This window comes from Netta rufina, assembly GCF_964035555.1.
Source record: "Netta rufina genome assembly, chromosome: 2".
NCBI classification, from domain to species: domain Eukaryota; kingdom Metazoa; phylum Chordata; class Aves; order Anseriformes; family Anatidae; genus Netta; species Netta rufina.
In genome coordinates, this window is record NC_140124.1 from 19486529 (window position 1) to 19503961 (window position 17433).

Sequence of the window (17433 nt, forward strand, 5' to 3'; positions counted from 1 at the left end):
CAGAAACAGATTAATATAACCAAAATGATGTTTTGAGCTTTATAGATCAATAACTGTTGCTGTGTATCATAATCCATAAAATTAATGATAGGGTAAAACAAACTGTCCCATTGGAGACCATCAAGCAGGGATATGGTGGCAGGGGAAGCAGGATTTAGAGGAATTCAATGCAGAAAAGCTTTGGACGAAGCAAAGAGATGGGATTCTAGAGTGAATCACCCCATACATAAATTATTCTAGTTCTTAATGGTGGGGTACGTTTTGTTGTTGTTTAAGATGACCTGCCAATTATTTAAGTGAAAATGCAATAAATTATAAGTAGGCTTCAATGTTAACAATATCCAGAACTTTAGATAACTGAATTACTGTAGTTTATTAATTAAAACAGGTAGTGTGACCTCTTCTGAAGAGCATGAGAGCAGCAGTGACCTTATGATGGGCCTGCTCCTTGAAAGAACAGTGCAAAACATTCTTTGTATGTTTTAGCTAGCAGGACAGAGGGACTTCTGGGCCCTTTAGTTGTATTTAAGGTTTCAGCAAGTTCTATCTTAATTCCAGTTATCAATATCTAGCAAAAGAGTAGTTGTGCTCATGTGGTTCTACCCTGGTACAGAGATCCTCTATTGAATATACACACTGTTCACTTCAATAATACACTGACATAGGTTTGAGGTTTCAGAGTATTTCAGGCTTTCAGTAAGTACAATCCCTAGGGCAGCTTATCTACAAGATGAGATGCCAACATCTGAGGTACTGAGTAACTCAGTCTTGTTGTGTGTGCTAGTTACAAGGTGTTACAAGGGTTGACGTAGGGATAGCTGTTACAGATTTTAGGTGTTTATTGAGTTCATCTCAATGATTTTTTCAGTCACTTAAGAGCCAACAAATTATTTTCAAAGTTGACTGGCATTCATCTGCAGCTAATGCAATCGTAGACTAAGTTCTAAAAATGTCATCCATATTTAAATAAACCATGATTGGGACAGAAAACATTAAGAGTTTTAGCAATGCTTATAATTAAGTGTGGCTTCTGCTACAGAGTTTCAAATCCCTCAGGACTGTCATGAAATAGCTGAACTGTTTCTTCAAATGAAGGAAACAAAAGTACCTGCCTGTGCATACAAGATCTTCCTCAAAGGAAACCTCTTTTTAAAGTGAGGATGAAGTCAATTTAAACTTTTTGCCACTTCTCATATTGATGATTCCCTTTACCTAGCATCCCACCCATTAGTAAAGTGAATATTATTTTTACAACAGCTCTGTCTGAGGATTCAGGTTTCTGAGCTTCTGCCCATGCTTGAGTCTCATTTATCCAATTGAGTGTCTTTCTCCTACTTCCCCTCGTCCTTCAAAATGTCAGATTTCAGAAGGAGGCACTTAAAATAATTAAGGTGGGCCTTTACTGAAGAAAAATGCTTTGTTTGCATGCCCTCATGATGGCCTATGCCATTTTATTGTAGTCTGCATTTTATGTCAAGAAATTGGAAGAAAAATGGGTGAGAGGAGGATGAGAGAAACTCAAAAATGATTGTTTTTTTAACTGTTGACAATTGTATTTTGAGGGGGACTACATAGGTTTTTATATCCCTGCATTTAGTGTAGTTAAATGTCGGGGTGAAAACAACATCTTAAAGCTCGTTTGAAGAAGTGAAGAGAAAAGAATCCATAAAATGTATCATAAATCAAATATCTGTGATGTGAAAGAAACATTAAGTGGAGTGTAAATTACATGGACTATTACCAATTTTAATTCTTCTAATGAAGACACAAGAAAAAGATAGAACAAAGAATGCAAGTTTTTTCTAGGGTCATCAGAATGACCTGGAAGAAGGCTATCTACTGAAAAACCAAGAAACTCAGTAAAAATGCTTGTTGGAAGTGAAAACTGTTCTCACAAAGTCAGCTAAACAGCTAAATACAGTGTGCAAGTATTTCAGTTCAAATAGTCCATGTAAAATAAATAGGTGGTGTTGGTGATTATCCTTTTTTTTTGTGGCAGAATAGTCGTGTAAAATGGATTTTATTCCCAAAATAGCTGACCAGTTTTTAATTGGGTTGTGCAGACAGTTTAAGAAAAGTGGTATTTCTTAAAAATGCTCTTCCTTAGTCTTCACAAAATATTTCATTTGGAAGACTGAAGAGAAGAGCATTTCTTCATATTCCTGACAAATATTTTTCATCCAGCTTTATGTGGTGAAGCTTAGTCAGGAATGTATTTATTTTTTTTCACCAACTTCAATGCTAGGAAATGTTTTTTATTAGTTGAATTATGATCCTACTGTTGTTCTGAGAGTAATGAAGCAGAAAGCATTTTTTGTTTGTTTCATACGGAAATGTGGATTCTTATTAAGAAAATAAATTTCCCTATTATCTCCTGTCCGTGATAACGTAGGTGTGTTGCATACCCTATCAGTGAGCTGCTAGAAGAACTTCTGGTGGCTCTCCAGTGATGAGAAGGCAGTCCAAGCTCAAGATGTAGTTGCACTGGGTATAACCTAGTGAGATTATGAACAAAGCTTTCAATTATGATTGAAACTTTTGTTTACAAAGACCTTTGTGTAGTATGAAGTGAATTAAAACAAAAAAGCCAGTAATTTAGTTTTATGTAGACTACCAGATGGTAATTACTGAAGCTGATTTAGTAGCCTGGAATAGATTCAAACTAGTGACCCAGAGGTGTTTAATTTCTTGGCATTTTTTCCTCAGGTTTTCTTTTAATCCATGATTACATTTCAACACCTGCTTAGAGATGGTTCAGCCCTGGCCTTAAACGGATTGGCAATGTGTCATTAAACTCGAGAGGCTTTGCCAGCAGGGCATCTCTTTTGGCAAAGTTAGCTTTTAGACGAGATTCGATTAGGTCAGCCAACAATTACGTGGTTGATTTTGTCTTCACATATGACTTTATATAAAATCACAATATGAGATTCAAAAAAAATACTGCATTTAGTAATGTCTGCTTTAAAATATATATTTTCAGAGGGATTTGTTCAAGTCACAAAGGTTAAATATCTCAGTAATTCCGAGGTTACAGGGTTTTGAGGTATTCCAATGCACTGTACAGCACCAGTGCTGATAAAAGTTGTGGAGGGTGAGCAGATGCAAGATGTGTGGCACAAGTGATTGCCCATTTGCTCTGTTTCTTGCTATTTCACAGCTATTTCAAGAACCAAAGTAGGGATGAAGCTCTTGACCCTGAGGTCAGTTAGAAGATAAGATAAAGGTCAGAGGAGAGTAGATGGTAAAACAAGTGTTCTGCATGTATGCAAGTGAACAAAAATAATTTACTTCTAACGGGGTTTTCTGGAGAAAAAACGTGCTTTGTTGCGTAGTAAAAGTTTCAAGTGAACATAAGACACAAAACAAATTTGCCTTTAATTGCGTGTTGTTCTGTGGTAGCCAGGTTTGTTCTGCTCCTTCAAATAATTACTCACAATATGTCTGAATATCTCAGCATTTTAAAGGAGTGTAGCTCCAAGTGTAGCCTGTGAGTACAAGGTGATACTGGCTCTGAATGAATTGAACCATTCTCTTGGGGTGTGAGGCTTCGCTGAGTATGAATGAGGTTCCCAGGGAGGCCTTGCAGCACTGGCTACAGTTCCTCCTTCTGGTTGCCTTTGTTTTCCCACTGTGGATCTGGAATACCCAGCAGATTCTGCATTAGCACAGCCTGCTGCTGGTCACTTGCTGCATCTGAGGCTTGGGAACCACTCTCCAACTGCCTGGCCACACCTAGTATTATTCCAAGGTCAAAGGAAATAATTTCCTGATTAAAAGGAAGGAAGTAATGCAATTCCTATTTATTTACTGGTTTGTCTTTGAGTAAACATGTAAAAATAACAACCATTCAAATCAGTGTTTTAACTTTTTTTACATTATTTCTTGCCATAACACGTTGATAATACTGACGTGTAAGCCCATCAAAAAAAGTGGTTTTCCTGTGGTGTAATGCCTGGCATTTTTATTGCAAACAAATAGCAAATTGAAGGTTGGATGTTGCAATCATTTTAATTTTACTCCTTTATCATCAACAATCGTATACAAATGTGCTCTCTTCTGTGACTGATGTCACTCGCGTACAAATTGTACAAGAACACTGTACTCAAAGACAAAAACCAGTTCAAGAACTTCATGTGAATATTTAAATTGGTAGATTGACTTAAGATTAATGCAAAGAAAATGGTTTCATTATACTGATTTTAAATATGCTTGTAGGAAAGCTTCCAGTTAACTGTAAGAGGGGGGTGCATTTTGTTTGTATTAGCCCCTCACTCCTGAGATGTAGAATGGGAGGCTGGTTCTATCACAAAATCTGTAATGAAGATTCAGATATGGTCAATAATGCAAGTTGTTTCCAATGTTTCACTTATTTCTCTAATCTGCAGTCTTTCTAAAGTAGACCAGGAAGATAAACTGGAGGAAAAAAAAAAAAAAAAAAGAAAGGAAAGGAAAAAAACTCAGAAAGCAAATAGAGCAACAAAACCTTGTCACCCTCCCAGAAGTCAAGGAGAGGTTGGAGTGACTGAGCCTTATTCAGAACTGAAGATTTTAGTTCCAGGATTAGCACAGTTTAAATAAAAAGTGTATCTATCATTAAAAACAAAACAAAACAAAAACAAACAAACTTAAAAGTCCAGTATCAAGAATTACTGTATTTGTACATACCTCAATAATGAGTGCAGTTTTGTCCTGGCAGTCTCAAGTTTATTAACAGGAGACAATTCACATATTGAGAAGGACTGAAATACAAGAATTCCACAATATTCTTCATTCTTATTTGTGGTTGAAATATTGAAAATACATTAATGAAGTGTTTATCTGTCAATTTTATTTTTCTTCTGCAGCACTTTTTGAAAATTTTAATTAGCTATAAGGGTAATCACAGGAACTTCCTATACCTGGTAGATGAAATATAATTTAGAAATACCAGTAGCACAATTCTGAGTTTCTAATACACTCCCTTCTCATTCTGTTTCCTATTGGAAAGTGGATATTTGAATCACAGTATAATAAACCAGCATGTCTTTGCCCACTTCATTATTATTCTTACTTGACTACACATATATTGCTGCTTTGGCAGTAAAGTAGTGTATTTGTGTTCTTTTTGAAAACTTCTCAACCCGTTGCAAATGAGAACAAAATATTTCTGTTCTGGTTAGGTAAGCTGGAATAGTTAGAATAATTCCAAGCTTTGTATTTGCCTGTGCCTTTTCTCTGTCCCTTTCCACCCCCAGAAGGTTCAAAATGTCACTTGTTTGTTAACTATTGAAGGGCACATCAAGTATAAAATTTTGGGGTTGTGCATATTTTGTACTGCTGGGGACAAAAGATGCTCTTCAAGAAAAAATTACTGAACCTTGGAGAAGGAGCAGTAGGTTGGAAGAGGCTGTATCCATGTTTTTTGTTGGTTTTAGGGTAATTCTCGGATCATTTTGGCTCCAAAATACTTGCATTGAGGCAAAGTGATTGTTTATCAGGTTGGAAAAGGAAAAAATCTGAACATAAATTTATTTTGAAATTTACTACTGAAACTGAATATGCTTGAAAACTAATTTTTTAGACTGATACAATTGAAAAATAATGAGAAAAAAATGAAATGGTCTGATTTATGCTGAGGCAGAAGTTTTCTTTAAAGAACCTCCTATTTTTAACTGTTTCCTAGTGTTTCTTTCATTGTAACTTCCCAGGTGTTTTATCCATATAGTCTGTGTCTGTGGCTAAAATCTTTATTCAGGTATGTCTTTTAATTCCTATTCACAACCTGTAGAGCTATTTCTTCTGCTTTGGTGGAAAGGTTTCAGTTCTCAAATCTTTAAAATCCACTTTGATTCAATTCTTATTTATTTTTTGCTTTGCTTTATATGTATACATTTTCACAGGCTCTTCAAAATGCTCAGTACGCCTGTTTTTTGTGATTATGGTATCAGCAATAATAACCTGTGATTAATAAGATAAAAGATCAGTGCTGCATTTGTTACCTGCATATTACTTCATTTGCAGCGATAATCCATTTGATATCTATAAAGCAACAATGCCACTAAATTTCATTTACGTGCTTCTGACTAGTTTTCTTTGTTGTTCAGCTATTGTGTCTCATTTTCATCTGAGCCACATTTCCAATTGTTCTGTGATTGACATGCTGGAGAGATTGACAGTTACCCCCTAGTGCCTGCTGTCTGGAGATCCCACAAGCAATAATGGATTTTACACCGGAATTTAGCATCAAATATTGGCTTTCAGTGTCAAATGGGTTAAATTTAAATGCCGGTTAATTGTAGCCATTTTGAAGTCATAGCCTTAAACAAAAGCATTTTTAGCGTATCAGTACGTCTAAGGCTTGTGTAGGCCACACAACCCAAACGTCTCCAACTTGCAGCAGAAGTTAACCATTACAGCTGTGCCTCTTTCTGTTTCTTAATTCTGTTTCTAATGCAAATAGTCCAGACCTGGAGACTGCAAGGAAAGTTTCCATATGTGGTAGGGATTTCATATTTCAGGTAAACTGAAGAGAGAACCAGTGCTAACCCGAATTTTGTAATTGTATGTTTTAACATATAAACTGAATATATTTCTTTGAAGCCTTTATATCTGCTGTAAATGGTAATCCTCCTGCATGGTGTACCCTTTTAAATGGTTTTAGCCCTGGTTTTACTAAAAACCAGCACCTCTTCCTAATTCCCTAAAACAAAACCATAAGCAAATGAGATGCCCTCATCTGTTGTATGCCAGTAGTGAAAAGTTACTTAAACTCCTTGAAATTTCTTCTGTGCTCAGAGTGACCTATGTAATCCTGACAGAGAAATGTATATTCTTGTTTACTGTGCCCAAGCGTAAAGAGACAGAGTAAGGAAAAGTAGTTTGGAAGGAGAGGTAATGTTATTGTCAGAGTTGTTCAGGAGTGCTGACTTACATTGGTGGGCTTTCTCCGAAACATTACGGCGTTCTGCTCAGAGCTAGGACACAATTCTGTCCTCCGTGTTGTCCCATCTCCCTCACATGTCTTTGAAGAGGTAGATAAATAACACAGTGTAATGCAAAGAACAATTGTTGGGTCATGTTATCCTCCTTTGCAGGAGGCCACGTTTCTATATGGCTTCCACCATTAGATGCAGCAGTCATGTCTGCTTAACTCAGCTTTTATTTCCAAAATTTATTAAGATTTTATTTTTTTCATTTTTAATAAGACTAGTTTATTTTCAGGTTTATGGGATTCTAGTTGAAATTCTAAAAGTATTTACCAAGGTTTTACAATACCTTCTACATTAACATTTAAATCATACATTATGTGTAAAAAGCGGGACCGTGATGCAATAACAAGAGAAAAATTATTTTTGACTGTGAAGAAGTAAAAAATAGGTTAACCTAATCATGTAATTATTTTTGGTATAATACAAGAAATGTTCTGCATGTTTGGAAATAATAAGTAATAGTTTGCCTGTTTCAGTATTTCTATTATAGTTTCTTTGATTTTGAATGAGTATATAAATCTCTTAAACTGGTAAGTGAGAGTAAGAAAACTCTCCATATCTCCTAATTCAGCAATCTGGTTGCTCACGTTTGGAAAGCTTTCAACACAAATCTATAATTGCTAATTCATCAAATTTTGGAAATTTGTATCTTACGAGATTTTTGACAGGACTTCCAATTTTATGTGTAAATATACTAAATAGATTTCACATTAGAATCTAATCTAATCCCTGGAGGGGGAAAAAAAAAAAAAAAAAAAAAAACTTTTTAACGCTATAATAGCAATGTAGAAGTTACTAAAAAAAAAAAAATACATTGGTTCTCATAACGTGCAGTTAGTGATACTTAATGAGTTTGTGGTAAGAAGATCACTGCCTAGCAATTGCCTTTGTCCCTGCACATAGTACTCTAATTAAAAGCTTTTGTTTCTTCTTTGAACTTCCAGATTGCTGATGTGAGCAAAGTGGGTGCATGGACTCTTAAAAAGTTGTAAATAGTGATGAGAAATGTTTTTCTAACCATTTTGCTTTTCAGGTTGTCAATAAGCATCATAACCTATAATGTCAACACTATTACACTATTAGAACATTTATTCTACAAAAGTTCTACAGTCTAAGCAAATAATTTCTATACTGACAAATTCTGTATTTCAAGAAACAAATGTATCTTGAATTTTCTTTTTATCTTTTTGTGAGGTTAAATGAGAAATTAAAGCAGAGCCGTTGAATAACTTGTTTGTATAAGGATGCTAATGTCATTGCAACATTTTCTTAAAGGATGCCAGACAATTATATGTAGAATATAAAGAAACAAAAATGAAGGAGAAAGAAGATGCCCTGGCTAAGGCTGAACTTGAAACACTTCAGAGTGAGTTTTTATCACTGTCTTAATAAACCAAGATGTAATATAACGTACCTACTCCACGACATGAATGTGAACAAATTATGTTTGTAATCTTCTAAAATATGTGCTTTATTTATTTCTATACTGCTGTTGAATTTAAATGAGCTTTTAATTTGGTGACTAATTTTGCAGTACTCTGCTGGCTGTTTTCTGCAGAAGCATAAAACTCAGGTTATAGTTATATAGTAACTATGTATAGCAAGAAAACTATAACTATATAGTAACTATATACTTGTAACTATATAGCAAGAAAAGCATACTTTGCTAGAGATGTTGCTTTACAGGAGAGGGGAATTTCAAAAGCATAGATCTTGAAGTATACATATTCAGAAGTGACCTCTCGGTTTTGAGTATTCCTGTAATACTTTTTTTCTGTAAATAACTTTTAAAAATGATATATTTTGTGCTATTTTATATAAATCGAGTTTGTACAAATAGAAATTGAAAATAACTCGAATTTCCAAAAGCATGGATGCAGACTTTGGAGATGGATTCATGCTATTGTTGAAATAAATGTCTTTAAAGTCTTTATACTCTTATAAAAGACCAGAGAAGGCAATTAGCATTTCATGTAATAAAGTATTCAGAATAATTATAGGTGACTTCCTTTTCTTCTCTCAGCTATTTCCTTTTGACAATGATTAAACCTACCCTCTTCTGAAGACAATTTTAAAAGATTTTTGTTTGTGTGCGTGCTTGCTTTATTTACTGTACTTAAGTGCATGCTTTTAAGTTCCTTTATTCTGACAAGTGCATTGAGTGCCCTATAATAATTTCCTAGCTTTGAGTATGCATAAGCCTTTAGGCACTTAAAATACAGCTGCATTATTTATATTTACAAAATAGCTTAATTTTGTAAAATCAGCAACATGATGAAGCTTGAGCAATAATTCCTAACTTATCCGTAACTAAATCTATTTTGAGAAAATGGCTGATGTTCAGCACCTCAGTGAGCACCGTGGACCCAGGCAAAATCTAGCAGACGAGTGCATGTAATGCTTGTTAGGGAGACCTGCCATCACGCAGGAAATACCTACCGCAAAATGGGCCCTCGCAATAGGTCTTGACTCCAGTTATTAAAAATTTGTTGTCAGATAGCAATGTTTTGATTGTTTGGCATAGATGAAATCTTTGAACTACTACGTACTTTGTATATATTGTTTTAAAAAGACTAGTTTCTGAAAACAGAAGTGCAAGTGAAAGTAGGAGGTCATTAAAACCATCGTGTGTGTGGTCCTACATTTCACTGAATTGCTGAGTTTCACTTTCAGTCAACACCCTTTGGTGTTTCTCCTCTGTGCAGATCTGCCAGGTGTCACGTGGGATTTGCTGGTTTCATCTCCTCTTCTGTGGGCCCCTGCCAGTAGCAGTGCCCACATCGAGAGGTGCAGGTTTGGTGCCCTTAACCCCCCCAGGCCTCTCGTGACTTGTGACAGTAGCATCACTGTCTGCTGTCACACCAGAATGAGAGCTGGCATCTGACCCCCCTGCCTGTCAGGTGAACCAGTGGCACACACATGGAGCAAGAGGAGGGACTGGTAGTCACCACCTGTACTTAGTGGAGTTTGAAATTTAGCATAGCATTAATTTGGTTAACCAGCACAGTGCTTTTGCAGGGCAAAAGAACAAGCCATTATTTCTCATTTTTTAAAAGAAATGGGACTTCCAGAGGAACAAGAAGATATATCTGTAGACAAAAAATAAAAAAAATATAAATAAATAAATACCTTTTTTTCTCTGAAACTTGCATGCAAAGCATCTGCTAAATTTGCTTATTTCATTATATTGCTCTGTATTGTACACTTCAGAATAGCATGGCGAGGTTGTAAATCACCAAATGAGCGTTTGGTGATCGCTTGTTCCCATTCTTAATTTTAGAGACAATCCGTAGAGTGTGAGTTCATAATAACAGATCCATCTATCTAATTGAGTAAATGCATCTCATGCAGATTAGCAATAGCTGTTTTACAGTGATTGTTTTTTCATGACCTAATTGCTAGTTTACCCCCACGTCTGTCTGCTTTTCCTGCTGAAATTGTGCAGTCTTCTGTAGGCGCCTTGAACTAAAACCAGAGAAGGATATCAGAGGAGGAAAATACAATTTGCAAAGTAGGAGAGAGAGAGAGGACAGCTCTGAGATGTCATTGAAGTGCTATATTTGGTAAGGAGTGGGGAAAAAGTAATTTCTTGGTAAATCAAAAGCGTGCATAATACTGACTTATTTTTTGGCACTTTTGCACTGTTTATGTTATCACTTCTCAGTCAATTCAAAACACTTGTTACTACCTAAGGAAACTAGAGCAACTGTAGAAGTTCACCTTAGAAAATACAGCAACTTACAATACAGGCTGTATTTGTAGGAAATGTATTTTGTGTGCAATTAGAGATAACTGTGAGTTTCATCTACAAAAATAGAAATGGTTTGCCTTACAGTTTTGGTGTCCTTTTCACATTCAGGTACCAGAACACAAAATTCCTTTTTTAAAAGAAAACACTTAATACAAATTATTAAGCAATTATTGAAATTAATACAACTTGCTGTTAACTTTTCCTTTTCCAGTACTGTCACACTTGCATATAATCCCTGCATCAGGCAATGATTCTGTTACAATAGTCCTGTTCTTTGTAGTCATGGGATGTAAAATAGAATATATATTAACTGATCTGGATAGTCATTAAGCTGTGGAGATGTAAGCATACATTGTCAGGACAGTAGACTCAGCCAGTGTTTAAACTTAAATTGCAAAGTTTCAGTATTTATCAAGACTGATTCCAGCAGTTGTACTGGCTTCTCATGGAATACAGAGTGCTTCTTTCAGCTGCATCAGTTTTGAGGGAAAACCCATCTATTTTATTTTTTTATGCTTAACTGCTTAACTTTGGTAGTTCTCTTACTCTCTGTTCTTGTTTACGCTTGTTTTCCCTGCCCTCCAATAGGAGGGCTTAAACTTGGATTTTAATACAACTTTTTAAATAAAAAGCTGCTGCTAGATATTGTAGGTGAACTTCTCATTTACCAGACATATTTGAAAACCCTTTAAATCCAGAATTCTTGCCCAGATGTACGAGGCATCTGTAATAATCCATGGCAAGAAATGAGCTTCTTTCTAGTTATAAGCCACATTGAGTAGTATGTTTTTTTTGTTTGTTTTTGTATTTTATTCACTCTTATAATTCAAGCTTGAACTAAAATAAAAAGTTACATGTATACACCTGTAGGTGTGTGACCAGCCTTCTTTCTGTGTTCTGGTTTTAGAATGGTATTGATAATGGTATTTATCTCTCTGTATGGGGCTTTATAGTAAGATGTGACTGCCTTACTGCCATGAAAATTCCCGAGTGGTACTGAAACCTTGATTTCATTAAGTTTAGTAAAGTTTGGGTGGTTCTCCCTTTCAAGACATTTTAGAATATAGCAAGTTGTTTGGGTAGCTTTTTACATTGTTTCATAAAACTTAGGGGTTAAAGACATCACTAGATCATTTAGTCTAATGTGTTTTTTTTTCAGGCCCTTACAGGTACAAATCAGTGAAAAATACTGATTATCATTATCTTGCAGTTGTCTGGAGATAACCAGGTATCAGTGATGTGTTTTAGCTTTTGGCATGTTGTTATGCAAGATACAACATTGATCAGAAGACTTTGAGAAGGCTTCCATTCCTCGTGGCTAGTTTACAGAATTTTACTGTTACATAGGTATATCTTAATTGCAGTATGGATTTCTCTAGCTATAGCTTTCAGGTTTTCATCAGCAGCAATTGTCTCTGCTTGAAAAAATAACTTGTATATATCTGCAGGTTTTCTTTATGAAAAGCATTTCTTTAGCCCTTAATTTCTGTGGCTTTTCTGTACTGAGTTGTTTTCTAGTGTAGCTGTAGGTATTGGACACCGGCTTTTGTGTATAGCATTCTAACATTTGCCATCTGATTATAAAATCATATTTCTGCTGTTATTAGTGTTGTGTTTACAGAGTCACAGATCGCATTATTTCCCCAGCTCTGATAGCACATTTCAGATCACTTGAAATAACTGTGAGCTTTTACATCAAAGCTTCTTTGCACACAGTCCCTCTTAAGTGCAGATATGGCCTAAGGTCCTAAGCAGTGTGATCCAAAATACTTTTGGTTTGAATAATCCCAGACTGCCAGCCAGTCCACGTCCCTACATCTTGCAGTATGTTCCTATTCATTTTAAATGGTTTTGCCCAAATTTATGTAATCCAAAAATATGCTGAAGATGACTTTTCATTTATTTCCAAATAATTGACAAGTATCTTGGATAATTGTGTTTAGTATTAATCCCTGCCAAAATGCAGTGTTCACATGCCTGCTCAGCAATGATTTGCTGACAGACAGGTTCAGAGAAAATTAATTCATATAATGCATGCTTTTTTGGTTAGCGTGGGTGTGAATGTTCTGATCACTTAATTGTTACCTCTGAAGCCTAATTATGGCAAACTAAGTATCATCTGTTTCACTGATTGTTTTGGCAGGCCTGCTGAAGGAATTCTGAACTTGTGGCTCATGTGCTTTTTCCAGTTGGATCAGCTAGTCTCTGTGATACCTCTCCCTGCAAAACTTCCTTCAGATTTTACAGAAAATAAATATTCAGCTAACAGGCAGTGTTATGAGGTTCATTTGAAAGAGACGTGTCTCCTTTTATGTTTGCTGCAAGGCAGATTAATTCTTAAATATTTAGATGTGTACTTCTAACCCTTTCGTATTGAGGTATTGAGTTGAGGTATTTAGAGGGAACAGAAAGTTGGGGGAAGGATAGATATTTACAGAAAAGATGAAAGACATCAAGTCTTTTAGCTTGTGGGCCTTTTTTTGTAGTTGAGGATGCATTAATTACTAAGTTTTTAATCAGTTTGCTCAAAAAACTAAGTTCCAGGTCTTCATGTGGCGCATGTATATATGGCTGTTACTGGTGATGCATTCATGTGATCCCGTTGATTTTATTACGAATACTGATATGTGTATTTTTTTTAACACGTGATTGTTTGCTCCATAATTGCTTTAGTTTTAAATTAGTATGGTCCATTTTTTCAATAGACAGCAAAAACTTGGGGACAACATTTTTTCCAGACTTTTGGATCTATTGGATCCAAAATAGATATATATTGGATATATATCTACATGCAAGTGAATTTTTCTGACATGTTTTAAGCAAATTTTAATGCTGTAACTGCTTTGCTTGTCTTTAGTAGTTACATAGGTAAGAGAACAGTATTGAAAGAAAGAGAGATCTCAATGCAGTATCTCAGTGACTTGCCGGAAAGATGCTTGCTGTCTACCTGTGATTGTGGTCACATTTTTTGCTTATCAACATACAACATAGCAGTCAGTGTCCCCTTTCTGTGACTTTCAAGACATCATTGTCTTTTTTTGACTATTTCTTCCGTGAGTTCTTACTGATGCTGAAATGTAAGGCTTTTAAGTCTTGCTGAGAGAGAGAACTCCGGCTTAACATGTCATACTTCATTGTAGAGGCTCAGCACTTGTGTGGATTGCTTTTTTTTTTTTTTTTTTTCTTTTTCCTTCTTTCCTATATGAAGTAGTCTTTTTTCTGTGGAACTGGTAAATGCTCTTTGAATTCTTTAGGGTTATATCAGCTGGCAGGTAAAATCAGGATATAGTTTTCAGAAAACTTTGAAATACGTATCCCTGTTTTGTTTTGTTTTTATGAAAAAAGCACTATTGTTTTATTACATGGCACTCTTGATCCAAAATGCTGGCTGATTCCTTATCTTCTGAAAATGGCAGCTGGTGGATCTTAAAGTAAATAGCCCTTAGCCCCAGTTAACTCTTCCACTGATGAGGTAAAATTAACATGATAACAAGGTAAAAGGACTAGCAAGGAAGTCCAAAGTATCCGATTATGTGTAAGTCATTCATCAGACTTCCATATGTGAATCATTATAAATCAGCAAAGCATATAGCCAGTACTGGAGGCCTTTAGAAGCATTAAGTACTATACAGGTAAGAGAGTTAGCTAATTGCTATGGTTTAGGTCTGGGGATCTCAGCGTCAAGTATCTTATATGCTGTTTAAACATAGGGAGCATTTTTTTATTATTTTTATTTTTTTACCCTAAGATGTTAAATACACAGGCAGATTTAGTCTTTTGGTGAAGAACTCCATAGTTCTAAAGGTGGAAAATACAGAAAATTAGTATCCTTGCAGTATGAATTCAGCAAATGATAGATCAAAATTTCTCCTGCTACAAAGACTAGAAGTACAGAAAAGCCAACTCATGGAAACTCATGGAAAATGCTGATCATTTTAAATAGTAGTAGTAGGTATCAAACGATTAGCGTGGTGCTTATGCTATTGCATTATCCATTTACTTTCTGTTGTTGCCTGTTTCTTTTTTATTCTACCTAATAAACTAGAAGAGTTAGTACACTGTAATTTGGGAATTAAAATACATAATGTTCTCAGAAAATAGTAGTGAGAGTGGGAATTATCCTGTTGAGCCTGACGTCTGGCCCTGGTTTCACCAAGGCTGTTTCTCTCTACATCATAGTTGTATGAGCACCAGTAACTCTGGTCTTAATTAAGGCCCACTGGATGTTGGTGCCCGTGTGGGACATAGTGCTCTAATTAGGTCTCCAGTGGATAGTGGGCAGGCTGTCACAAAACTGGGAGGAATCTTTCAAATCCTTCTTTGTATGTTTTTCCTACCTTTCAGTTAGGTTTATAGGTCAGTATAATTAATATTAAGGGAAGATCTGCATTTTCAAACTTCGAATCATGGCTGCAATTGTTGCTACTGTCAGCACCATCAAACACATCCTTGGCTTAGGTTGTGGTGGTGGCAGCAGCACCAGCTTCCTGGTTGTCTGCCAGACCTCAGCAGTTGTAGGATTCAGCTCTATAGGCATCATTTGCTGTATAGAAAACCTGATCCTTATTCTCTTCAGAGGAAAGCAGCAAGTAAGGTCAGAAGTGTCTTTTGGCCTGCCAGTTAAAGTGCTGATAATGAAAAGATAACGTAGAAACCGATACGTTTTCATCCAAGGTGTCTGCTGTGGACTTCTGATGCTCAGCTAAATGAAATTTCAGCGATCTGGTTTGCTTCCTCCGTCTTCACCTGAAAGAACAGTGCTCCGCTGCCCTAAGTGGGAGCTTTAGAAACATTACACGTCATTGCTTCTGAACAGCATTCTTCGTAACTCACACCGACCAAGTTTTTACTGGCAGTACTTGAAGGCCGTTAGCGTTTCACCAAAACTCTTAATGTGCCATTATTTTAAAATAGTAAATATTCCCCTATCTGAAATCCTGTATGGTGTTGCCATTCAAACTGTGTGCTTTCCTGTTCTGAAATGTGGCTTTTGAAATTAGGAGGTGAAGCTGTTTTCAGTGAGTTACAAAGAGCCCTGTGTCAAAGGTGCTGCGACTTCAGTTTTATTTATTTTTTAAAAAAATTCATTGTGTCTGACAGCCATTGTGGTATGTAGGGGGTAGGCCAAAACTCTTTCATCTTTTAGTATCTGCATGGGAGATAGTGGAGACAGGTTTCTTAATTCTAGTTGAGTGCTTGTTTGAGAATGTACAGCCATCTTTAGGCAGGATTTCTCTTTCCTTTAGTAGTTAACAATCAGAAGGATGTCTTATCTGTATTAGGTCTTCCTTGCTTATCTGCCTGAAGAAAGCCTAGATACTGTCTTCGATACTAGATTTTAAATTGGGGTGCAGTGCCCTCTGGAAATACTGTTGCAGAATTACTTCTGGAAATATAAAAGAGCCTAGACTCTACATTTTTAGAAGTTAAAGCTGTAACTACCCAGGCTTTATCTATTTGTGTCCTTTGAGAGGGAAAATCAGCAAACAGTAACTGATGAGGTACAAAATACAGGAAAACCAACTGTCTGAGTATGTGTTCACTGTTCAGTAATCCCAAATGACCACTCACTGTATACTTGATTATTTTGCAGGATTGAAATACATTGGTAAAAATTGTCACTTCAGGCAACTTTCTAGAACATTTTTGTCAGTTGATGTGTTTGTAGTAAATAGTCAGCGAAGTTGTTGTTACTTGTCCCTGTAAATCTTAGTGCTGACTCCAGAAGTTATTACATGTGGCTGCTTTGGAGAAAAATGAGATAACAGTTGATGTCTATGGCTTGGTTGTGAAAATTACCTTTTGCAATAGACAAAAAGAATTTTGCACAGGTATTGTCTTTAATGAAAATTTCTCTCATCTGGACAATGACAGGAATGCTGGTTAACATTTTGGGGCTTTTTTTAGTTCTGTTTTTTTGTTATCTTTTTTTTTTTTTTTTTCTGATTGTACGTAATTTAATTATATTTACTATGAATTCCTAAAGAAAGATGCCAAAACAATCTAGGGATGAGGTCTTTACTTAATATTTATTGAGAGTAATTTGACAACAGTTACAGGCAAAGTTAGAGATTTTCACAGAAGTTCTCAGAACAAAATAAATTTAAAAGGTCATGACTTTTCTGATCTGTTTCTTATGACCTCTGGAAGGTGCCATGGAACTATTCTCACTCCAGTTGTTTTTTTCTTAAGTGTTCAATTCCTAGGAGCTTGCCAGGTACATGGGATATAATCACCAGGCTCTCCTTGTACCTATAACGTTAGGAAAAGGAATTCTGCATTACACTCTGTAGGGAGCAGTTTCCCTGTCCTCTTTAGGAATTTGTAAAAGAAGATTTTCATGAGAGGAAAAAAAAAGGCAGATAAAAGCTGATCTCATAGCTGAGTGTTCCTGTCTCTCCTCTTCCATTCCTACCACCTTTAACTGACTTAGATATTTTCTTTTTGTTGAGTGTAAAGGGGTAATTTTCTACTAGATTAGTGAATGGAATATGTTTATGAAGTGGTTGAATGACTGTCAAAGCAGAAAGAGAAGAGAGGAGCACACAGGCACACAGTAGGGAGTAGAAAGGTGAAAGCAGTGTACAACTTTCCTCTTTTGGCTGCAGCCAGCCATTAGATCAGCTCTTTCAGTTTGTTGATTGCATCTTTAGGAACATCCAGGTATTGTGAGTACAGCATATTTAAACAAACAAACAAAAAAAAAGGTATACC

General features: G+C 35.9%; 1 protein-coding gene across 1 annotated transcript in view; it reads left to right on the forward strand.

Moving 5' to 3' along the window:
• Positions 1-17433, forward strand: part of DNAJC1 (DnaJ heat shock protein family (Hsp40) member C1) — a 103692-nt gene that overhangs the window by 47418 nt on the left and 38841 nt on the right. The window contains exon 7 of the mRNA XM_084281325.1: positions 8244-8334. Coding sequence (XP_084137451.1) covers positions 8244-8334 — 91 coding nt within the window. The remainder of the gene's footprint in view (positions 1-8243; positions 8335-17433) is intronic.